This window comes from Staurois parvus, unplaced genomic scaffold (genome assembly GCF_062004578.1).
Source record: "Staurois parvus isolate SC_StPar_1 unplaced genomic scaffold, SC_StPar_1.0 ptg000272l, whole genome shotgun sequence".
In the NCBI taxonomy this organism is placed as follows: Eukaryota; Metazoa; Chordata; class Amphibia; order Anura; family Ranidae; genus Staurois; species Staurois parvus.
In genome coordinates, this window is record NW_028318068.1 from 5144728 (window position 1) to 5171327 (window position 26600).

Below are 26600 nucleotides of genomic sequence, written 5' to 3' on the forward strand. Positions count from 1 at the left end.
TGGTACCCTTGTGCATATGTTCGGGCTTGCCCTGGTCTTTCTTTGATCTGGCGTAGAGTTTCTGAGATGGCTTCGGCCTTGGCAGATACTCCGGTAAATTTGTTGTTGCAAAGCTAATTCACACTATCTGTGTCTCTACCCTATGGGCAATTGCCCTTCATTGGAAGTCACCAGTAGTGTCTTTGTCCTCTGTTTTGCGGAAAGTTGATATGGTTATGCTCATGGAACGTATTCAATATACATTGCTAGATAGGATGCAATTATTTAACAGAAAATGTGATGGTTGGAAGACATTTTGGCATTTATTGTTAGATTGATGGGTTATCATAGATTTATGGGCATTGTATCTTTGTTGGTTGTGTAGTTGTTCTGCATATCTTACTACCTACCTCATTCATGTACTCAAACTTTCTTCTTCTATGACTCTGTTTTATAATACAGTTTTTTACTTATGTGCCTTTTATCTTGATGTATGTTATACCTCATACCTTATAGCTCATCCACTCCCTCATCATATCACGACTCGATTACTGCAACTCCCTCCTCACTGGCCTGCCTCGCCGCTGGCTATCCCCGCTTCAGTCGATCCTGAATACGGTTGCCAGACTCATTCACCTTTCCAACCACTCCATCTCCGCCACCCCCCCTCTGCCAATCCCTCCACTGGCTTCCGATTGCGCAACGGATCAAATTCAAAATCCTAACACTGACGTACAAAGCCGTCCACCATACTGCCCCGAACTACATCACTGACCTAATATCCAAGTACCGCCCACCACGCACACTCCGCTCCTCACAAGACCTCCTTCTCTCTAGTTACCTGGTCTCCTTCTCCCATGCCCGCCTTCAGGACTTCTCCAAGGTGTCACCCATGCTCTGGAACTCCCTGCCCCAACCCATCAGATTATCACCTACTCTCCTCTCCCTTAGGCGCACCCTGAAAACCCATCTCTTCAGGGAAGCCTACCCTACCCCCTGCTAACTTGACCGACCTCCTCCACTCTTCCTACCACCCCATCCCCCACAGCTATCTCCTCCTGTGCCACCATCCCCTCCCTCCTAGATTGTAAGCTCGAAAGAGCAGGGGCCTCGAACCCCTCATGTTTTGCATTGTATTGTTATTGTTCTGTCACATGTTCTGTCCCCCTTTGTAATGTACAGCGCTGAGCGAACTATTGGCGCTTTATAAATACTGTATAATAATAATAATAACACCTCATGAAGTGGTGCTGTTTTTGTTGTCTATCTCTCAATAAAAACATTTGTAAACAAAAGAAAAAATGGTCCACATGTGTGAAAGGGGCCTTACTTTAAAGCCCTTTAACAAGTCCAGGTTTGCAGACTTCAGCTTGGCTGTCTTGCAGTGCAAAGAAATGTCCAGTAGAGAAGAATGTCCTGTGAAGAACAAAATCCAGCAGTTCCATGTCCCCTTTACCCTTAAGGAGAACTAGCCATCCATGATCTGTAACCCATGTGTGGCTGCCGTCGGAGCTTGTATTTTGTGTAGTTCTCTTGGTATATTGCATGTTAGACCCCAAGGGGTTTATTTACTAAAGCTGGAGAGTGCAAAATCAGACTCGCTTCTGCATAGAAACCAATCAGCTTCCAGATTTCATTGCCAAAGCTTCATTGAACAAGCTAAGGTTAGAAGCTGATTGGTTTCCATGCAGAAGGGAGTCTGATTTTGGACTCTCCAGCTTTAGTAAATAAACCCCCAAATGTCTTACAAAATATGTATGTAGCCACACCTCACCCTAAACCGGACTTCAACTGGTTCAAATCCCATGATGGAATGTGAGTGTTCCCTTATCTGCGTGATGCAATGGAAGATATTTTTTATTAAAAGGAAATATGTTGTTACAGTTAGCTGCCTAGGTGTAGCTCTGATTATCTGCAGGACATGCGGTTTTCCTTTCATCTGCCAGATTCTTCATAATGATGTATTTTGCTCATTGCAGAGTGGCAGCAATCTCAGGATATTAGGTCTTGTGAAGTCGGATGAAGGTTATTATCAGTGTATCGCTGAGAACGAGGCTGGGACCGCTGAGACATATGCTCAGCTCATCATCCCTGAACCCGGTAAGTAATACATTTTATCTGTAGCATGCTTGCCAGTGATTTGTGATATGCAACATCTGAACATTGTAACAAATGACATTTTATTAGTCTGTTAAAGGGTCAGTCCATTTAAAATGGATATCTTAGCTCTGGTGGGTCCCAGTTAGTTGATTCATTGCAATTTTTGGAAGTGAAAAAAGATGGACAGTTTTTAGCAAAAAGTACGTAAGCGAAGGACACAATTTTACTACACTGCCAGTTATGGAGACCACCAAAAATTGTTATGCCAAAAAAAATCATTGGTTAAACTTACTCTTTTCATCAATACTTATCTATTATACAATTGCTCTAATTTAGAGGATGATTACATAGTTTAGAGCAGTGTTTTTCAACCTTTTTTCAGTCAAGGCACCCTGATGTGCACCAGTCTGAGGGCTTGTTCACACCAGGAGGTGCATCCAAGCGCAAGCTTTTTTGCATGTTCCCACATGTCACAATTTTTTGGGCGTGAATGTAAGTGCATTTGCTAGATGCATGGGGTTGTCATCAAGAATTAGCACAAACCCTGCTCTCAAAACCCCCTCTCCTAGCACAATCCTTATGTCCCCCTTCCTAGGACAAATCCCTCCCCCTCCATCTCTCCTTCTCCCTCCTGCTATGTGTAATATTGCCAGCAAATCAGAAAGCGGTGTGTGCCGCACATGTCCTTAGCAACCGATGACACCATCTGTTGGTAGGAAGTGGGAGAACGCCACACACTGCTTTCTGTTTTGCTGGCAGTAGTACTCATAGCAACACGGAGCGGGAGAGACCTGGCAGGAGGTGCGAGGTGTGCTTTCTCTCTCTGCTTTGTCAACAGGAGTTTACACAGGGTCGCGCTCAGTGATGGATGTTACCAAGACACCCTTGAAGACTCTTTGTGACACCCCAGGATGCTGCGGCATCACCAGTTTAGTGTAGCATAACACTTCTAATAGTTAAATACCACATTTTTTAAAACGGTCATCAGACCAGAGAGAGAGAAAACATAGGAGGAAAGAGCGGCAGAGGGATAACTAAAGGTCCTAACTAAAGGTCAGTCTTTCCAAACGAAGGACAGATAGGAGCAATGCACAGCCGCCTATATCTCCCTAGAGTTTTGGCAATGAGATATTTGAATCTAAATTTTGAGCCCCACCTATAATTCAACCATTATAGAGAAGTGAAGAATGTAGCAGGGCAAGTGAGACCCCTGAAGCTCTAGTGTGAACATCTTACTGCTTGGGTCTTTGAAAGCCAATTATTCCCTTTCCGCAATATCACCCATATTTGAAAACATAGATGTGGGTGGACTGGGCATTTAAATGGCGCCATGTCGAAGGAGAGCATCACATAATGTGCCATGTCTTCAGTCAGCACAATACAATCAACCCCTTCCTGTAGATTACTTTGGTCTACAATGCGGGTTATGTTACTGGATGGTCAATTGTTTACTGAATTGCATCTCAAAATTGCATCTTAGAGGGGTTCCACAAAACCTGAAAACTACTCCAGAGGTTCCTGTGTGGTAAAAAATTTTTTGGAAAAGGCTGACTTAGACTAAGAAAGGAAAGCAGTCTGACACTGAACGTGCTTACAAGAGGTGAAGGCACAGGGGGAACGTTATCTGTATGATTCTGTTCCTTTGTTGCCCAATTAGAAGAATAGGGAGGTTGTGTATTCAGCTGTATATTTAACAGTAGCTTGCTCATATCTCTGGATCTAATGATTGTTTTCCGCAATATCACCCATATGTGAAAACGTAGATGTGGGTGGACTTGGCATTTAAATGGCGCCATGTCAAAGGAGAGCATTACATAATGTGCCATGTCTTCAGTCAGCACAATACAATCAACCCCTTCCTGTAGATTACTTTGGTCTACAATGCCGGTTATGTTACTGGATGGTCAATTGTTTACTGAATTGCATCTTAGAGGGGTTCCACAAAACCTGAAAACTACTCCAGATGTTCCTGTGTGGTAAAAATTTTTTTGGAAAAGGCTGACTTAGACTAAGAAAGGAAAGCAGACGGAGCTACATTAATTTGCACAATGCTGTCAGTCTGACACTGTGAACGTGCTTACAAGAGGTGAAGGCACAGGGGGAACGTTATCTGTGTGATTCTGTTCCTTTGTTGCCCAATTAGAAGAATAGGGAGGTTGTGTATTCAGCTGTATATTTAACAGTAGCTTGCTCATATCTCTGGATCTAATGATTGTTTTTACAAGACAACCTCTTCTAAAGCTGGCCATATTCTATGTGAATTTCAGCTAGTTCTGATGAAATTTCCTCTGTAAGTGGCCCTGTCGCCACCCTCCTGCCTGAAATCCTTTGATTAAAAAAAAATCATAGGAGCCAGATGGAAAGTGTTTGGCTGAAAAGTGACTGCATCCAATCAGATGCAGCCATTCTTTGGGTATTCTGACAGCTGATGCCTTGAGACTCGTCCATCCATGTGTATAGTGTGGATGGAGGAATCTATTCAATTTTTTTCATTTAGCTCGCAGTTTGGGTGAAAAAAGAAATCTACCAGTGTACACCCAGTTTTAACCTCTTCTTTAAGGTTGCCTGCACAAAGACAATTTTTGGGGAAACAATGGCTGTCCTTTTCTCTTTGTTTCATGACTGTCCAATGGTTTTAGTATTTCTTGGGTCACTCACCTACAACAAGTATGCAGATCAGAAGTTCTGATATCATATTGACATTCCTGATCTGCGTGATGTGCGTGTTGTAGGTTAGTGACCAGCAAAACACTGCAGCCAAGAAATTAGCATTTTCAGAAGCCTGTCCGCCATGGTGATGTATATATTCCCCTCAATACAGGTTTCTACATTTTTCTTCATGTGCTACGGCTGTATTGTTCTGGTTTGTGACAGGTCTGCTTTAAAAGATAGAGAAAATGCTGAAAATTAAATTCCAAAATGTGCTGTGTTGTTTCTGCAAAAGTTCCTGAGCCAGGCTGATGTGATATATACTTTGTTATCAGTAGATTTAGGAGGAATTGCACACCAGGGGCCTGTCTGATTTTATCTGTAGCTTTGGGTACCTGAGCTTCCCACACTACCCCACCTGACCTCCCTCATCTCAGCTCAATGAGAAGGACTAAAGCCATAAAAGTTGCTCCCAGTGATGAATTACTGGCCTGGGAGAGTCCACAGACCTGTAACTTGCAGAGACAATAAAAGCTGTGTGTGGATTTGTTTCCACTTCTGGGGATGTAGGAGCAAGTGAGTTTCTGAATAAACTTAATTTATGAGATTCTTTGTTCACTATTATTTATAAGGAAACAATAAAATGATGATCTTTTCCAGGGTTGGTAGCCTCATGAAATACAGAGCCCTATGGGATTTGATACATTTACCTCTTGTATCTTGGCATAGGTTCAGAAGGGGATTAAATTAAGGGAGGGAAAAAAATATCTCTCTCCCCCTTTCTCTCTCTTCCCTCTCTCTCCCCCTCCCCCCTCTGTCTCTCTCCCGTCTCTCTCTTCCCTCCCCCCGCTCCCCCCATCTCTCCTCTCTTTCTTCCTCTCTCTCCTATCTCTCTCTCCTTTCTCCTCTCTCTCTCCTATCTCCCCCTTCTCCTATCTCTCTCTCTCTCCCCCCTCTCTCTCTCCTCTCTACCCCCCCCCCTTTCTCTCCCTCTCTTTCCTATCTCCCCTCTCTCTCCCCCCTCTTCTCTTCTATCTCTCTCTCTCTCTCTCTCTTTCTGCCCCCCTCCCTCTCTCTCTCTCCCCCCCTCTTCTCTCTATCTCTCTCTCCTCTCTCTCTCCTACCCCCCCCCCTCTCTCCTATTTCTCCCCCCCTCTTCCCCTCCCCCTGTCTCTCCCCCTCTCTTCTCTCTCTCTCTCTCCTCTCCCCCCCCTCTCTCTCTTTCTCTCCTCTCTATCTCTCTCTCCCTCTCTTCTCTCTACCCCCCCCTCTTCTCTATCTCTCCTCTCTCTCTCTCTCTCTCTCTCTCTCTCTCTCTATATATATATATACATACACACACACTCACCAGCCACTTTGTTAGATACACCTGTTCAATTGCTTAGTAACATAAATTGCTAATCAGCCAATCACATGGTAGCAACTCAATGCATTTAGACATGTAGACATGGTGAAGACGACTTGCTGAAGTTCAAACCGCGCATAAGAATGGAGAAGAAAGGGAATTTAAGTGACTTTGAATGTGGCATGGTTGTTGGTACCAGACGAACTGGTCCGAGTATTTAAAAAAACGCTGATCCTCTGGGATTTTCACTACAACTATCTCTAGGGTTTACAGAGAATGGTCCGAAAAAGAGAAAATATCCAGTGGGCCGCATTTGTGTGGACGAAAAATACCTTGTTGATGTCGAGATGATAGAAAGGCAACAGTATCTGAAATATTCACTCATTGCAACCAAGGTATGTAGAATACCATTTCTGAACACACAACGCCTCAAACCTAAAAGCAGATGGACTACAGCAGCAGAAGACCACTTCGTGTACCACTCCTGTCAGATAAGAACAGGAAATGGAAGCCACAATTCGCTTAGGCTCACCCAAATTGAACATTAGAAGATTAAACAAACATTGCCTGGTCTGTCGAATTTCAATTTTCCTAGAGATGGCTGTGCATAAAAATGCCAATGGATCAGCAGTTTTGAAATACTCAGACCAGCCCGTTTGGCACCAACAACCATGCCACATTCAAAGTCACCTAAATCCCCTTTCTTCTCCATTCTTATGAACTTCAGCAAGTCATCTTCACCACATCTAGATGCCTAAATGATTAGCAGTTGTGTTACCAAGCAAATGAACAGGTGTACCTAATATAGTGGCCAGTTATCAATGGATAAAACAATATGCTGTCACTGCATTCTACTCCCACTCCTCTACTTTTACTGTTCAGCGTTTTTTGGAGTCCACTTTGGAAATACTTTATTTTACATGCAGCTCCCCATTGTGATAAATACATATACTGTGTATATATATATATATATATATATATATATATATATATATATATATATATATATATATATATATATGAGCTCTAACGAGCAGGGCCCTCTGTTTCCTCTTGTACCAAATTGTATTTTAACTATAATGTCTACCTTCATTTTGTAAAGTGCTGAGCAAACTGTTGGCGCTATATAAGTCCTGTATAATCATAATATCACACTATAATTATTTTATATATATATATATATATATATATATATATGAGTGTGTGTATATATATATATATATGAGTGTGTGTGTATATATATATATATATATATATATATAAAATTTTATTTTTTCTATTAATTTAAGTAATTGTCTAGTTTAATTATTATATTCATTATAATATTAATTTCCTGTCTTCCCCTACACAACAGAATTCAGACTGACAGTGGCTGTCAGTTAATCACGCTCTTTTATAGTGCCCCATATAGTCACCCTAACATGTTTCAGACACTGGGGATGTTTAGTCATCCTTCCAGGGGGGGCATGGTTTAGACCTCATTCATAATGCTTTGAACAGATTGCAGGACAGGAGATAACACAACAAACTGCAGAGCTGACTAGTGTAAACCTTTAGCCAGGGGCGAACTGACAACTCATGGGGCTCCCAGGCAATAGGGGATCATGGGCCCCTGTGTCCTTGCCCAAACTCAAAAAAGCCTATGAAAAAGGTACCAGGGGCATCTCATGGTGCCCCCTACTGACCCCGGGCTCTCGGGCAGTGCCCGAGTTTCCAAATGGTCAGTCCGCCCCTGCCTCTAGCTATATAGTGTGGCAGGTGTGTGAATCGGGCTGAATATAAAAATTTCAATTCTTTTGGCAGCTTCGCAGTTCATTAATATGTATTTCAGCCATGTGTTTGACTGTTTGGCTGGAGTCCTGCCTTAAAGCTAATTCCTGTTCCATCCACTCTGGATAGTTTTTATTTTTGCATAAATTATTCAGCTGTTATGGTCCAGTAACTGGAGTGAAATTACAATCATTTGAAGCTGAGGGATTTACAGAGAAAGGTGTCACTTGCCTTCTGCAAACCAATCTTATTTTCTTTTTTTTTTTATCTTGTTGGGTAACTTCCGCTTCATGTAATTTCAGATGGCTTCATGGTGGGAATAACAATGTGCCTGCCATTGCACCCAAGCTGTGTACTGAATTCCAGATCTGTAATTCAAACGGACCTTACTTTTAATTAAATTCAAAGGCATCCGTGCATTTTTGGTATTCATTATTTATCTATTTGTTACAGAAAGGCAAGTCGAATGCTTGGGTTAGCGCAGATGGTTGCGGGGGGTCATGCAGAAAAAAAGATCTACATAAAAAGCAAAATTCTGTTTAGGGGGATCAATGTGAAATAAAGCACAAAGGAATAAAAAAAGAAAAACAAAAATGGAGAGATTGTCACAAAGCATCACAATCCCCAAAAGTCTTCCCCTTTCACGATAAATAAATAAATAAAATCTAATATACAGTTCATTATAAAATTGTGTGAATATATATATATATATATATATATATATATATATATATACAGGGTGATTGAAAAGTAACTCCTTATCTTATAAATCTTATCATTTATTTTTTAATCATTATTTTTACAAAAAATGAATATAAGAACACACATAACATGGAGTTTTATTTAAAATTCTTCTTGAGCACAGTGAAAAGAGAGGCCACTTCCCCTTGATGCTTGTCGAATGGACTTTTTTGGGCTCTGAGTGAACAATTTTTGAATTGTTCTCACTACCTCCTGGTCACTGGCATTGGAAGGGAGACCGCTTCTTTGAGCATCCATTACAGAACCTATCGCCATGAGTTTTGCATGACAGTTCTTGATGGTCTTTGCATCGATCTCAGCATGTTTTCCTTTGATGTCCCTCCACCATCTTTGCACTTGAACAACTGACTTCGTAGCGTGCCGCTAACTGGGCACGCTCTTGTACGGTTAAACGTCTGGACATCTTTATAGGGCTTCGAATTTTAAAACAAAATAATCAATCTGAAAAGAAAAACAACAATACAGATTCAATTGTCATAGATTAAGGAACATACATTAAAGAATTGAGAAAAAAGTAACTTCATATAAAAAATGAATAAATATTTTAAAATAGGGAGTTACTTTTCAATCACTATATACAGTCATGGCCGAAATTGTTGGCACCCTTGATATTTCTCCAGGAAATCATGTATTTCTCACGAAACGTATTGCATTAACACATGTTTTGCTATACACATGTTTATTCCCTTTGTGTGTATTGGGACAAAACAAAAAAAGGGAGGAAAGAAAGCAAATTCGACATAATGTCACACAAACCTCCAAAAATGGGCTGGACAAAAGTATTGGCACCCTTTCACAACTGCGGATAAATAAGAATGTTACAAGCATGTGATGCTCCTGTAAACTCACCTGGGGCAAGTAACAGGTGTGGGCAATATAGAAATCACACCTGAAAGCAGATAAAAAGGAGAGACGTTCACTTAACCTTTGCATTGTGTGTCTGTCTGTGCCACACTAAGCATGGACAACAGAAAGAGGAGACGAGAACTGTCTGAGGACCTGAGAACCAAAATTGTGGCAAAATATCAACAATCTCAAGGTTACAAGTCCATCTCCAGAGAACTAGATTTGCCTTTGTCCACAGTGCGCAACATTATCAAGAAGTTTGCAACCCATGGCACTGTAGCTAATCTCCCTGGTCGTGGACGGATGAGGAAAATTGATGAAAGATTGCAACGCAGAATAGTCCGGATGGTGGATAAGCAGCCCCAAACATGTTCCAAAGACATTCAAGCTGTCCTGCAGGCTCAGGGAGCATCAGTGTCAGCGCGAACTATCCGTCGACATTTAAATGAAATGAAACGCTATGGCAGGAGACCCAGGAGGACCCCACTGCTGACACAGAGACATAAAAAAGCAAGACTACAGTTTGCCAAAATGTACTTGAGTAAGCCAAAAGCCTTCTGGGAAAACGTCTTGTGGACAGATGAGACCAAGATAGAGCTTTTCGGTAAAGCACATCATTCTACTGTTTACCGAAAACGGAATGAGGCCTACAAAGAACAAAACACAGTACCTACGGTAAAATATGGTGGAGGTTCAATGATGTTTTGGGGTTGTTTTGCTGCCTCTGGCACTGGGTGCCTTGACTGTGTGCAAGGCATCATGAAATCTGAGGATTACCAAAGGATTTTGGGTCGCACTGTAGGGCCCAGTGTCAGAAAGCTGGGTTTGCGTCCAAGATCCTGGGTCTTCCAGCAGGACAATGACCCCAAACATACGTCAAAAAGCACTCAGAAATGGATGGCAAAGAAGCGCTGGAGAGTTCTGAAGTGGCCAGCAATGAGCCCAGATCTAAATCCCATTGAACACCTGTGGAGAGATCTTAAAATTGCTGTTGGGAAAAGGTGTCCTTCCAATAAGAGAGACCTGGAGCTGTTTGCAAAGGAAGAGTGGTCCAAAATTCCGGGTGAGAGGTGTCAGAAGCTTATTGATGGTTATAGGAAGCGACTGATTTCAGTTATGTTTTCCAAAGGGTGTGCAACCAAATATTAAGTTAAGGGTGCCAATACTTTTGTCCAGCCCATTTTTGGGGTTTTGTGTGACATTATGTCATATTTGCTTTTCTGCCTCTGTTTTATATTTGTTCCAATACATACAAAGGGAATAAACATGTGTATAGCAAAACATGTGTTAATGCAATACCTTTTTTGTGTGAAATACTTGATTTTCAGGAAAAATATCAAGGGTGCCAACAATTTCGGCCATGACTGTATATATATATATATATATATATATATATATATGTATAGTGGCAGTGCGGTGTCCTGCCATGGCCAAAATCAAGCTGAAAACCCTGGATTCTCAACCAGGCAGGTTGAGGGGCTCCAGAGAGTTGATGTATTGCAGAGGAAACTGGCTTTTCAGTTTCCTCATTTACTTATTAAGTCTGTTTTGGGATCTGGAGCCTGGAGATTTCAAAGAGATCTGGGAGGGATGAAATCTCCAATCCGGGGTCCGTGTTTTGAGAACCCTCAGCACACTGATTGCACAGGTGTGTGCAGGCCTTTTTATAGAGTCCTAACCATAGTTCTGGGCTCCACCCCGGCAGATAGGAGTCAGGAGGGCTCCACCCTGGCAGATAGGAGTCAGGAGGGCTCCACTCCGGCAAACGGAGTCAGGAGGGCTCCACCCCGGCAGATAGGAGGCAGGAGGGCTCCACCCTGGCAGATAGGAGTCAGGAGGGCTCCACTCCGGCAAACGGAGTCAGGAGGGCTCCACCCCGGCAGATAGGAGGCAGGAGGGCTCCACCCCGGCAGATAGGAGTCAGGAGGGCTCCACCCTTGCAGACGGGAGGTCTCTGCCTTGTAGTCAGGTGGAAGCCAGACTAGCTGTGTGCTAGTGCCATATTTTGGGAAGAGTCTGCAGGAGGCAGACTTAAAACTGCGTACAAGCCAGGAGGCTGAATACTGTTAATTTGTTTGATCGTGGATACCCCTGTGTGGGAAGCATTTTTGTTATTTGAACTTTCTTGTAAATAAAATTGGGCAAAAAGGCCCTTAAAAAGAAGCGAGTTGCTGTGTGCTTTAACAAGAAGAGCTCTACCATTTTGAAGCGAGTTCCCACAATATATATATGTAATATTTATACAATATGCATATGCGTGTGTGTGTGTGTATTTTTTTCTATTCTGATAAATAAAAAAGATCTGCAGATATACCAACCTGGGGTGAATGACTTTAGGACCACAAGCCGCTTTGATACAATCCCATATTCTCTTCATCGATGGTCGGGTTCTTCAAGATGGGCACGCATAAAAAAAACAGAGCTCCCTTCTAAAAATATCAATGTTCCATGGCTCTTCCTTATCCGCATTGCCCTGAAAAGGTGACAGACTGCATGTTCAGCTTATCTGTGCCTTCTTCAAATGATTTTTGAGTGTTTACCACTTTACAAGAATAGTTATTATTATTATTATTATTATTATTATTATTATACAGTATTTATAAAGCGCCGATAGTTCACTCAGCGCTGTACATTACAAAGGGGGACAGAACATGTGACAAAACAATACCAATACAATGCAAAACATGAGGGGATTGAGGGCCCTGCTCTTTGGAGCTTACAATCTAGGAGAAAAAAATATACCCAATTCCGTTTGTTTTTTGTCCTTGCTACACGTTTCCCTGTGTGTAACTCGATATGCAGCTAAACCTGCCTATTCTGCAATAAACCAGACTGAACGTAATCTTGAAGCTTTTTTTAAAAACAGGGTGGGATGAAACTATTAGGAAAAAAACAGATGACACATACCTACAATCAATCCAAGAACATACAGAAAACATAATGAATAGTTAGGCTATAGATGGTAATAAGGGATTCTTATCAGCAATACTGCGTTTAGGGGATGCAAAGGGATGCAAGTCTGAGTCCACAACATATGGTCTGAGAGCTGGCTCCTGCTCTCCCAGTTTCCAAGATGGCGTCTGAGCTCCCAAGATGCATCTATTTCCTTTCTCTCAGTATTTTGGAAATTTCTATTACAACTTAACTCTTATCTAAACAGTCTCTAGTTTCTGTAAAACAGTAAATTTATTACCAGCTCCATCTAATGGTCAGAATTAATATTGCCGGCTGGACAGGCATAATACCTTCCCCTGCTGGAAGCAGAACACTGGTTTTAAAAAATAATTATTTAAAATTGCTATAATAACCCTCTCTCTTCCAAAATCTTATTTTTGAAACTGTTAAAAAAAAGTAAATCCATGGTCTTTTATCCTTCCCATCCAATGGTTGGAGTCCTCAATCTATATTGACACCTACACAGGGTCAGTAATAACCTTGTCAAGGGGAACTTTTTGAACCATTCTTACATATTGACTACCAGGATGCACTTCTCTGACGCAAGCGCTAGTATGAAAATTAGAACCTCCAAAAGAAGTGCCTCCACAGATAGCCAGGCAACTAACATTTTCAAATAAATAGCTCATGTTGCGCTAAGTGAAATTTGCATACATCAAGAAATTTTTCATAAATAATATACAAATAATGTATGTCCAATAAAGGATAAACAAAAATGCTCAGAAGTAAACCATTGCCAAAAATAAATATTTTATATAAACATATGGGAAACATTCCTTATAAGGTATAGAGAACAGTCCTCTTATTCTGTGATGAGTAATGGAAAATCTTCATTCCAATATAACCACCAATGTGAGATTGCACCACCATGATATCAAACTGGAGGCTTACCAGATCCTTTGATCCCTCAATTATAGGAAGTCAATACATGCCCGATATACAGTCATGGCCGAAATTGTTGGCACCCTTGATATTTCTCCAGGAAATCATGTATTTCTCACGAAACGTATTGCATTAACACATGTTTTGCTATACACATGTTTATTCCCTTTGTGTGTATTGGGACAAAACAAAAAAAGGGAGGAAAGAAAGCAAATTCGACATAATGTCACACAAACCTCCAAAAATGGGCTGGACAAAAGTATTGGCACCCTTTCACAACTGCGGATAAATAAGAATGTTACAAGCATGTGATGCTCCTGTAAACTCACCTGGGGCAAGTAACAGGTGTGGGCAATATAGAAATCACACCTGAAAGCAGATAAAAAGGAGAGACGTTCACTTAACCTTTGCATTGTGTGTCTGTCTGTGCCACACTAAGCATGGACAACAGAAAGAGGAGACGAGAACTGTCTGAGGACCTGAGAACCAAAATTGTGGCAAAATATCAACAATCTCAAGGTTACAAGTCCATCTCCAGAGAACTAGATTTGCCTTTGTCCACAGTGCGCAACATTATCAAGAAGTTTGCAACCCATGGCACTGTAGCTAATCTCCCTGGTCGTGGACGGATGAGGAAAATTGATGAAAGATTGCAACGCAGAATAGTCCGGATGGTGGATAAGCAGCCCCAAACATGTTCCAAAGACATTCAAGCTGTCCTGCAGGCTCAGGGAGCATCAGTGTCAGCGCGAACTATCCGTCGACATTTAAATGAAATGAAACGCTATGGCAGGAGACCCAGGAGGACCCCACTGCTGACACAGAGACATAAAAAAGCAAGACTACAGTTTGCCAAAATGTACTTGAGTAAGCCAAAAGCCTTCTGGGAAAACGTCTTGTGGACAGATGAGACCAAGATAGAGCTTTTCGGTAAAGCACATCATTCTACTGTTTACCGAAAACGGAATGAGGCCTACAAAGAACAAAACACAGTACCTACGGTAAAATATGGTGGAGGTTCAATGATGTTTTGGGGTTGTTTTGCTGCCTCTGGCACTGGGTGCCTTGACTGTGTGCAAGGCATCATGAAATCTGAGGATTACCAAAGGATTTTGGGTCGCACTGTAGGGCCCAGTGTCAGAAAGCTGGGTTTGCGTCCAAGATCCTGGGTCTTCCAGCAGGACAATGACCCCAAACATACGTCAAAAAGCACTCAGAAATGGATGGCAAAGAAGCGCTGGAGAGTTCTGAAGTGGCCAGCAATGAGCCCAGATCTAAATCCCATTGAACACCTGTGGAGAGATCTTAAAATTGCTGTTGGGAAAAGGTGTCCTTCCAATAAGAGAGACCTGGAGCTGTTTGCAAAGGAAGAGTGGTCCAAAATTCCGGGTGAGAGGTGTCAGAAGCTTATTGATGGTTATAGGAAGCGACTGATTTCAGTTATGTTTTCCAAAGGGTGTGCAACCAAATATTAAGTTAAGGGTGCCAATACTTTTGTCCAGCCCATTTTTGGGGTTTTGTGTGACATTATGTCATATTTGCTTTTCTGCCTCTGTTTTATATTTGTTCCAATACATACAAAGGGAATAAACATGTGTATAGCAAAACATGTGTTAATGCAATACCTTTTTTGTGTGAAATACTTGATTTTCAGGAAAAATATCAAGGGTGCCAACAATTTCGGCCATGACTGTATATGATTCCGTCCAGGCTCATGTGTCTCAGGTCAGATCATGTGCACCACTCGAGGCTCCCTCAAGCCGTCCCAGTATTATGGGGTCACCATGTACTCATATGAAATAAAGAGGTGCCTTTCATAGTGCAGTAGGTTAAAGACTACTTTATTAGATGAACGAAAATGCACTTATAATTATAGTAGATAAAAAAGCATCAATCAGCAGAAACAAACTAAAATTGCAATCTTACGCGATGACGCCAGAAGGGATATGTTGAGGAAGAAGGGAGTCCTGGGGTTATCCAGGGAAGTTGAGGAACGGGGAGCTAAGGGGGGGTTGGAAGGGTGGGGGATGGTGAGTGTTAAGGGGGTAGGTCTAAAGAAGGGATTGTAATGTTTTTTCGTGTGTTTTTCCATGTTATGTATTGAATAGTAATGGTATGACAATTTATTTTTGTTATATGTAATATTTGGAATTTTAAAAATGAATAAAGTAAATATATATATATATATTCATATATAAAACATCTTTCAAAAAAGAAAAGAAGGTAGGCTTTACCCGACACGTTTCAACATAACCAAATGTCTTCCAGACGTGTATTGACACCCTATAATTAAGGGGTCAAAGGATCTGGTAAGCCTCCATGTTTATTTAAAATATTTATTTTTGGCAATGGTTCACCCTTGAGAACTTTTTGTTCATCCTTTATTGGACATACATATTTGTATATTATTTATGAAAAATGTCTTGATGTATGCTAATTAGCGCAACACAAGCTATTTATTTGATTTGTGATTTAGAGGGGCTATCCTCTTGGTGTGTTTGCTACTTTGTACACGATTATGGTTGGGTATTTGCACAGTTTAGCTATTTAATATAACTCAATTTTCATAAAGATCCCCCCCACCACCACCACTATTGTTCCTTTAAAGGCAAACCATAACCATTTTGGTCTAGCTTTATTTAAATTTTTTGAAGGTTGTATTTGTTTTAACTATTTTTAAAGCTGTTTTTACTGTTTGTATACAATCTATATTTAAAATAAATGTTTAATTATATTTATTAATTGTATAATACATGACAAAGGATTCCCAGAGTGCTATGGGCTGACAGGAGGAGAACCATGTAAGCAGGGGAATGAACTGCTTCTGCTTCTTTGTTGCCCATGTATTCCTACAGTCACATAATATAACTGGATATTTACACTTAGTAATATAACCAGAAATGGTTGATTCAAGAAATATCCAATTGCCTTAGGGACTCAGGAAGGATTGTTTTTCAATCTGTTGGAGCAAATAAGACCATACTTTTTAAGACTTTTTTTTTGCCTTCCTCTGAATAAATTGTAGATATAGGGTGAAAAATATAGAGGTTTTCTATGCACTTATTTTCATTGGTTAAACTCAATGGACATGGTCATTTTTCTGGCGGCAGAGAGAAGACCTGGCTTAACTAGTTACCTACAGCAGAGAAAACTCAGGTCACCCCCCTGGCTGTGTAGTCTGGCAGGTCTGTGTAAATCCCAGGACTGAATTGAGAGAAATACCAATCATTTTACAGTTTAAAAGGCTCCCATTTCCTATTTAAATTCTAAATTCATCTGTTTGCCTAGATTTTGGCTTTAACAGTTGACAGTAAGGATACATGATTTCATATGTAACATTTTCTACCTTTTAGTAAATACCAGTGTCTGGGAAACTGCTAAAAAAGAATGGAGCAGTTACGAATTCTTTTTGTCTGCGCACATCCTCCCTTTTTCTCCAGATCCAGTGTAAATAATATATTTCCCACAGGACGCGATTCTTTGGCTGTGATAATATTCGTGATGCGTGGATCATGTCGGCGCTATAAGGCTTCCCTCCCCATGGAAATCACCTACTTTCTTTGCATAGTAGTGAGATATAATTTTTGTGTTATTTTAATGCAGCGGTGAGGACAGCGTAACGGCCTTTTAGGAGCTGAATGTAGTACGCCAGTTGTTTATAACAACTCTGGGGAACGCTAAACGAATCTTTAAAAAGCCAACTGATGATTACATAAGGGCGCATTTACATTTGAAATGTATGTCAGAGAATTGCATAAAGGTAAGCAGGAATCAGGCAGGCGCGTTTTCAGGAGAGGTAAGCTGTGGAGGCTGGCATTCCTCTGCTCTTTATCCTCCATAAATAGGTGAGCCATTATTGTGTCTTCTGGCTTTATTGAACAGGGATTAGAAGTAATATAAATAATATAAACTTCTCCTCTTGATTCCTTGCCAGCCATAACAAAATAGTTAAAATACGAAAGACCTGTATGTATAGTTCAGAGCTGGTCCAATAGTTATTGAAAGGAATGTTTAGTGATTCTGCGTGTATTTCCTTCATTTATTTTTTGGACAAGACTAAATATTTGGAAAATAAAATGCATTTATTTTTATCACTGGAATCATTTCAACATATTCACCTGTCTGTTCTTAACTGAACAGCTCCGAAAAATAAATAAAAACAGTTGTTTGCAGACCTCATTAGCGCAAGCTAAATGGATCTGAGCAGTCAGGAGAATTGCAGATCTGCCATTGAGACTAGAGATAGCTTCAGCCTGCATCAGGTCTCTGGAGGCCAGGCCCTGACTGGCCATGGGGCACAGCGGGAATTTGTCTGGTGGGCTGGGGGCTGCCTGGATAGGAGGGGAGACCAGGTGGCATGTAGAGGAACCAGACCGTGCATTTCTCTCCTGCCCCCACTGAATGCCTGGGGAGAGGAGGAGAAGTAGGCATTCAGTGGTGGCAGGAGAGAAATGCACAGTCTAGTTCCTCTATGTTCTGCTCAGCCGCCCCTCCTATTCATCTTCAGCTACCCTGGGCTCCTGTATGCTCCCCCCATGGCTGGCCCTCCTTCATCTCCTGCACTGCTGCAGCTGGGTTCCCCCCTCCATGCAGCTGCTGTGGAGCATCTGTCAGGATAGACTATCCCCAGTGCTGACAGTCCCCCCCCACCACAAACAGGAGAGAGAAAGCTGGTTCTGCCCCTTCTCCTCCCACCCTCTCCTCCTGTGTGTGCTCCGCCCACACTCCACAGTAGTCTTGTATGTTCTCTCCTTCCTTCCCTTATTTCTTTCTATCTTTCATCTCTTTCACTTTCTGTCTTTCCTTCTTTCTTTCTCTTTCCTTCCTTCCTTTCTTTCTCTCCTTCTTTCCTTCCTGTTTATCCCTCCCAGCAAAGCCTCCCAACAGGGCTCCCACAAAAAAAAAAAAAAAATCTTAAAATAAAATATTGTAAAAAATAAAATAAAAACCTACTGACACTAGTGGCAGGACTTCCAGGGTCACAAAGATCGCTCTTGCGACCAGGCCCTGGCGTTTCACGGGCTTGGGGTTGCTCAGTCTAAAATGCCCAGGCCTATTTTTCGTCCCAGTCCGGGCCTGCAGGAGGTGATTGGATATAAGAAATATTTTTTATCATATATGATGTACATATAAGTTTTTGGAGTGTGCCTAGAGTAATTACTGGTCATTCAGGCAAAAGAGAGAAGACCTGACTCACAAATCTGTGAAAGATGTCAACTTTTCATGATAAGGGGTCAGGCTCAAAGACCAGTAGCTATAGCAATTGAGAGAGACTCCAACTGACCAGCAGGATAGTCCCTGGTGGATGACGTGGGCTCACTTGAAGGGTCTAAGTAGTTACCGGTATTCACCAGAGCTTCTTATGGTGGAGATGGGTTTTGTGCATGTTAGCACCAGGTCGCGGTCCTCAGGATTGCCCCATCAGGATGTGAGCAAGCTGGGGTCCTGTAGCAGATATAGGAAGTAGGGATCAAATGGAAGCATAGTCAGTAAACAAGCCATCGGTAAGAAGTGGTTGCAGGTTGGGATCAAGGAGAAGCATAGTTCAGGAACAAGCCAAAGGTTGGTAACGAGTGGCAGCAGGAGTGACTAGAGTGAGATATTAGCTGAATAGAGAACAGCAATGTGGCAAACAGGGAGTGGCATCACAAGTAGTTCAAGGTTCAAGAAAAACAAGACAAGGTTGTCTTATGCGATCAGTCAGGCCACTATCCATCATCTCAGGTGGCTCAGCAAGAAGAATTACTGCCAAGCTCAGAAGAGACCCCAGATTCAGATCCAGGTCCTGACACAATTAATCCCAAAGGCTTCCTGTAGAGTTGACGTTGGGGCTCTGTGGGGGCCATTTTGAATGTGGACTTGACTTTGTACACTTGGGCACAGCCAAGCTGTAACAGAAAAGGTCTTTCCCTGTATTGTCACCACATGCATGGAGTGCACATTTTTTTTGGTTATGGAGCTGGCTTTGTAAACAGGGTCTAGTCATGCTAGAAAAGAAAAGGGCTTTCATCCAATTGTTACCAAAAGGTTGGAACATGGTTTAAAAAACTTTTGAACACAGGGGCCTATCATGCTGGAACAGAAAGAGATTAACCAAAACTGTTGCCACAATTGCCACATTGGAGACACCTGAACTCAATAATTTGGTGGAGGAGCGACAAACTTATGGCCATTTTGTAGATGTGATGGTCAGATGTCCAAAAATATTTGGCCATACACTTCATTATAAGCAGGGTGGCCAAGAAAGCTTCCATGTCACCATGTGTCCCCTTCGGAATTATGGCACTGTCATGTTGGCATCCATATTCATGGACGTCATACTAAGGGCGTCTTATATACAGCCTGTACAGCAAAGGAGAAAAACCAATAGCCTCTATGTAGTATGTAGATCTTCTCTTTGCTCCAAGGGTTGTTCACTCTTCGAAGGTAACATTTATAAAAGGAATATAAGAGCAGCACTTAAGCAGAAGTAATTTAGCTAAATATTTGAGAAGCAAGAAACATATGTTCCTATTACTAGGAAATATTACCTTGAACCAAACAGATGTTTTGTTAGCTCGTTTTTCATGAAGTGCAGGGGGTTATAAAGTATCTAGCAACCTTCCTGTCCTGGAGGAATGAAGGTTCAGTGCTGTATACATTACTGTATATGATGAGGGCTTAAAACACTTATGTAGTGGTTTCTTACTTTGTTGATTATTGTCAGGAAACTTTTTCTTTTTTTTTCATCAATTAGGTAAACAGGAAATTTTCCGTATTGAAGTTCTTATCTAGACATGCAAAATGACAAAAAAAACTGTTTCATTTCATTTTGATTCGTTATTTCACTAATTTTGTTTAGTTCGAATAGTTAAAATCATTTAATTCCTTTTTCAGAATTCGTTTTGTTTATTCAAATTCGACCGAATTCAAAATTTCAAAAAGATTCGAAAATAATTTTAACGGATTTGAAAATAATTTGAACGTTACAATCCATAATCCACAATCCATATGTGTTTTTGATGGTATATGGGCTATATGAAGAGTTGCGTGACCATACTGGCAAAATTTTCACAGTGCCTTTGTTGATCACTACTCATGTCACCATAGCACAGCTCACAATTTTTCGTAAAGTATTTTAGTCTTCTCTAATCTATTGTATTCTTTTCTATTATTTTATATTCTATTCTAATGTATTCTGTTCAAATTCATTCTATTTAAAATATTAATTTCAGAAGGAAGTTATGTTCTTTCTATTTTATTCTATTCTATTGTTTTTCTATACTATTCTATTCTTTGATTCTTTATTCTAATCTTTTCTATTTTATTATTTGATTTTCTATTCTAATTTTTTCTATTCTATTCTAATTGATTATATTCTATTCCTTTATTTTCTGTTCACTTTTGCTCTGTTTTAACCTATTTTTTATATTCTGTTCTTTGATTTTCTATTCTATTCTTTGATTTTCTATTCTAATCCTTTCTATTCTATTCTAATTGATTCTATTCCCTTCTATTCTATTCTTTAGTTTTCTATTCTAATCTTTTCTATTCTGTTCCTTGAGATTCTATTCTAATAATTTCTATTCTATTCTAATGGATTCTTTTCTTTTCTATTCCTTTATTTTCTATTCTATTTTGTTCTGTTTTACTCTTTTTTTTACTTATTTTCTACTGTGTTCTGTTCTATTCTTTTGTTTTCTATTCTGTTCTCTTTTCCTCTATTCTTTTCAATTCTATTCTTTTCAATTCTATTATATTATTTTCTATTTCTGTATTTTCTGTTCTATTTTATTTTATTATTGTTTTCAAATTAAAACTGGTTTTAGAATTCGAATTTGTTTTTAGAATGTGTTTTCGAATTTGAATCGATTTGAATTTTGGCCAAATTTAATTTAGTTATTTTAGATTTGTACTAAAGCTAAAGATTCTATTCTAATAATTTCTATTCTAATGGATTATATTCTATTCCTTTATTTTCTATTCTATTTTGTTCTGTTTTACTCTTTTTTTTACTTATTTTCTACTGTGTTCTGTTCTATTCTTTTGTTTTATATTCTGTTCTCTTTTCCTCTATTCTTTTCAATTCTATTATTTTCTATTCTATTCTTTTCTATTTCTTTATTTTCTGTTCTATTTTATTCTATTCTTGTTTTCAAATTAAAACTGGTTTTAGAATTTGAATGTGTTTTCGAATTCAAATCGATTTGAATTTCGGCCAAATTTAATTTAGTTATTTTAGATTCGTACTAAAGCTGGAGAGTGCAAAATCAGGCTCACTTCTGCATCGAGACCAATCAGCTTCTAACCTCAGCTTGTTCAGTTAAGCTTTGACAATACAATTTTGCATTTGACAATTTTGCATTCTCCAGCTTTAGTAAATAAACCCCCTTGTGTCCATTCATGTATTCATTCATTAGTATCTTTATTCATTCATTTACTGAGTGACCTATTATTGGCGGTGTACTGCAGCTAAGCATGCATTTGTTCAGAGTCTAGTTCGGGTCCGGACCCAGAAGCCAGTGAGCACTTTTGTTTTGATAAGCTGCAGCTCACGTTACAAAGTGGCAGGGATGCTTATGACATCATTGACCTAATGTGGCCACATGGCCATATTGGGTCAAAGTCATTGAGCTACTATGGTCATATTGGGTCAAAGATGTCATAAGCATCTCCACTCTCTTTTTACATACAGTTGGGGAATTCCCTGGCCTCAGTTGATTGGGAAGCAGTGTATGGGAGTGACAGTTTCCTTCCAGGTTAAGCCGGATGTAAATCTCAGAGCCGGACGTTCGGTATGGGGGTGAGTGAAAGTGAGAGTGAGGTTTACAGAACGCTGCAGCCTACACACACGGCACAAGCTAGTTTACAACGCACGTGCCCAAGAATTGTTTTTGGCTGGAGATCAGCTTTAATGAAAGCTTCAGACATAAAATAGTTTGGAAATGACTTTTTAAATGGCATTAACCACCTCCTTTCTGACCTATGTATATAAACGGCCGGACGGTGGCAGTGCAGGGTCGGGTGGCCGTTTATAAACGGCCTCCCCACACCCTGCTTGTGCACACTTTCTGGGAGCGCGCAGCACCGCGATCCGGTGCCCGCTGTGTCCTCAGGACACAGTGAAACACCAATCATCGGACGGGACCTCTGTACAAGTTCCTGATCATGTGATCACTGATTGGCCAATCAGTGATCACATGCAAAGTAGTAAGCAAGAAGTCACTTGTAACATCATTGCTTACTGCGTGTGAAATCTGTGAATGATCACAGAGGTCACATGGTACAAGGCTATTCACAACAGCCTTGTACTATGTGACAAGCTGTGACCAATCACAGCTCACTCAGTAGTTCTCAATGGCTGCAAGAATGAGGACAGAGAGAAAGAGAAATTATTGCTTTTACATCCTATATGGGTGTAAAAGCAATCAGTGTAAAAAAAAAAAAAAATCTTTATCATCCCCCACAAGTAGTATAGTGTCACCATGGTGACACTGTACTGCTAGGGTGACAGTATGTAAAAAAAAACCCCAAAAAATATATAAATAATAATATAAAAAAATAAAATATAAATGTAAAAAAAATGTTTAAAAATTATAATTTTGGTTATACACTAATTTGGCTTATTTTTTTTTTACTAAAAAGATAACGGAATAAATTTTGGTCAAGATTTATGATGAAATATTATTTATTTGCAAAATTTTATAAGAACAACACTTTTTTTCAAAAATTTTACACTTTTTCATTTACATAGCAAAAAAAATTAAAATCCCAGCGGTGAATAAATACCACCAAAATAAAGCTTTATCTGTCTCAAAAAAATGGTAAAAAATTCATATGGGTACAGTGTTACATGACCGCGCAATTGTCATTCAAAGTGTGATAGCGCTGAAAGCTGAAAATTGGCCTGGACAGGAAGGGGGTAAAAGTGTCCGGACTGGAAGTGGTTAAAGGTCATATGAGAGTTTAGTGATTGGATGTCTGTTAAGTGCATATTATAAATAGAGGTCAAAACTATCTGTGGCGTGCTAAATTTCATGCATGGTGCCACAGTATTGCCGCACCTATGCAAGCGAATGGAGAGACTTTTGGTGCGGCTCACAATATGGCCACCTGCCTTGCATAAGAATGGCTGGATAGATTCACCCCATCCTCACCTCTACTGCTGGAGGCTGTTGATAGCTTTTTTTCTACGGAGAATGGAAGAGCAGACAGGGAGAGCAGTGTGAGCCATTTGTTCGGAGATGATTGATACATTCAGGGCATATTAAAGAACATTAGGACGTTAGATACCAGGCAATAGAGTCTGCACGGCGCACAAAAAGACCGCGGGGAATGCTGCTAGTGCATTCTCCCTCATTCTTGCCGCAGACATACATTCAGCTTAAACAAATGACTGATCATTGAATCAGCCTGGAGATGAGCGCTTATTAACTGCATGTAGACTTTTCACAGCCGACATCCAACTCAGGAGGAGAAGCAGCACAGAATACAGAAGCTGCTGCTGCCGGGATCTCATTATATACACGCAGATCGTGCTCAGACATTGATTGGAAGGGGCTATTTTACATATGCTGAAATGCTGAAACTGATCTTTGGCGACGGTTTCCCGCTGGGTCAAAGCTGCAACATGTAGTAAATGTATCTGCTGGTGGAAAAAAAAAGAACCAGCTATTTTGGTGCCCAGTCATGGCTATAGGTCATAGAGACTCTGAGAAAAGGCAGCCATAACAAAGGTCCTGTTTGATAACTAGGGACTGGGTCTAGACTCAATCACCAGCTCCAGTGGACCTTTTAGTAACTTGGGGGGGTGATTTACTAAAGGGAAATAGACTGTGCACTTTGCAATTGCAGTTGCCCCAGAGCTTAATAGATGAAATAAAGCTTCTTTTTGCAAAGAATACCCAATCACATGCAAGGAAAATAGAAAAAACAGTATTTTTTGCTTGTGCATGATTGGATGATGGAAGTCAACAAAGCGTCCCCTAATTTACTAAGCTCTGGAGCAACTGCACTTGAAAAGTGCACAGTCTATTTGGCTTTGACTAGTTAATCCACCCCTGTAAATCTGTGGGGGGGATTTACTGAAACTTGAGCAGACAGAATCCGGAGCAAGTCAACTGTCAAGCCATCAAATGGCTGGTGTCTTAAAGTGATTGTAAACCCTTACATATACCCAGTGAAATGTTTAGTCTCAAGTGCTATACAGAGATGAAGCAAATCCTCCTACGAAAGCTGTCCCTGGTTATCTGTAGCTCTCTCTCTCCTCTACATATATTCAAAGTCCAGAATATTCACAGCATTTCTGAGCTTCAGAAGGCAGGGGGCAGGGATATGACATCAAACACTGCACAGCATAAAACATAAAGCTGACTGTAATCTGAGACCTGAGTGGAGGGGATGGACCCACTCCCCTCTTTATAGCCCCATAGGAAAACATGCACTGCTGTGTGCTGGAGGAGGAAGCAGAGCCGTCTCTTGCGATTGTCTGGTGTTGGCATAGCTTGGCAGAAGTTACTCATGCAGATAGCAAAATATTGAAGACAGAAATCACACTAGGTGTTCTTGAATGGGGCAAATATACAATATAAAAATATATGATTTGTTAATTTTTCATTTCAGAGGTTTGCAAACGCTTTATTTGATCATATTTGTAGCACCATGCTAACTGCAGATAAAACAGAGGCTAAGATGGCAGCTTCCTTGGCTGTAAAGGATAGGAGAGTTAAAAATGAAAGCTAGAAGCTGATTGGTTGCCATGCATGACTGTTCCAAATTCTGTCTGCAACTCGCTTTCTTTTTTTTTAAGGCCTTTTTAGCCCACTTTTATTTAAATGAAAGTTCAAAACATCAGAAGTTTCCCACACAGGGGTATCTATCATCCACAAATGTAACAAATGTCAGCCTCCTGGCTCTCTCAGCTATACACAATCTTCTACTGGCCTTCCTCTTCAGGCTTACGTCTGTCTCCTGCAGACTCTTTCAAAATATATGGCTCTCGCACACAGCTGGCCACTAGCACACAGCTAGTCTCTAGCAGCCCCTTGCTGCTTTTGGCTTCCACCTCTCCTAGGTGGAGCCCTCCTGACTCCTATCTGCCGGGGTGGAGCCCAGAACCCTGGTCCTGACTCTATGAAAAGGCCTGCACACACCTGTGCAATCAGTCTCCTGGCCATTTCCAAAACCTGGTCCCAAGATTCGAGATTTCATCCCTCCCAGATCTCTTTGAAATCTCCAGGCTCCAGATCCCAAAATGGACCTTACAAACAAAGGAGGAAAGTGAAAAGCCACTTTCCTCTGCATCAAACACTTACCCTGGAGCCCCTCAACCTGCCTTGTTGAGAATCCTGGGTGACAGATTGCCACACTGTCACAATATACATATATTTTTTTTTTCAGAAAAGTTTGACCTTTTATCATTAAAAACTATAGCATGAGTTTCAAGCAAATGACGTTGCCTGGGTTGGAATGATCCAAGTGTAAAAGATCAGAGACAGCAACAAATGAAATGTCATTGGGAGTTCAAATTCTTTATTGTCCAACTAGGTACAAGAAGCAGGTTAAAAGGCAGCCAGGACATTTTGAGGATAACAGAATCCCCCTTCATTTACATCTGGGTGAAATGTCAGAATGTTACACTAAATGGACTCAAAAATACTCCTAAGCAGACTGATCTGCAGGCAGATGATGTTATAGTCAGCAGTGGTTGACTTAACTGCTGTCCTCCCCAGCTGCACATTTTCACCTTCCCTTTCACTCCCCGTCTCCAATCAGTTGTGAAAAGAGGGGTTTCTGCCTCTAGTGAAAGCGCTGGATGCCTGAGCACCTAGTCACCAAGCACCAGAAAGGTTTAGCACAGCATTTCACAAATGTTTCTAACATGGAGGAACCCTTAAAATAATTTTCAGGGAATACCTGCCAATAATTACTGTCTACAGTTCACTGTACTGTAGCATGGTGGTCAATGGGGAGACTGCTGCTTACATTGGTGGCCAAGGTGCAGAATGCTTCCTACATTGGTGGTCAATTGGGGGAATACATTCTACATTGGTAATCAGTGGAGAAAATGCTTCTTACATTGGTGGCCAATGGGGAAATGCATCCTATATTGGTAGTCAATGGGGAAAATGATTCTTATGTTGGTGGCCGATGGGGAAATGCTTCCTACACTGGTGACCAGTGGGAAGAATTCCTTACACAGTGGTGATCAGTGAATAGCATGCTTCCTACATTGGTAGTCAGTGGGGAAAATGCTTCTTGCTTTGATGGCCAATGGGAAAATGCTTCCTACATTGGTCATCAGTGCGAAAAATGCCTTTTACATTGGTGGCCA

General features: G+C 40.7%; 1 protein-coding gene across 2 annotated transcripts in view; it reads left to right on the plus strand.

The window, feature by feature from the left end:
- Nucleotides 1-26600, plus strand: part of DCC (DCC netrin 1 receptor) — a 1041949-nt gene that overhangs the window by 620056 nt on the left and 395293 nt on the right. For both annotated transcript variants that reach the window (XM_089681618.1, XM_089681619.1), the window contains exon 7: nt 1959-2079. In XM_089681618.1, the coding sequence (XP_089537744.1) occupies nt 1959-2079 (121 nt within the window). The remainder of the gene's footprint in view (nt 1-1958; nt 2080-26600) is intronic.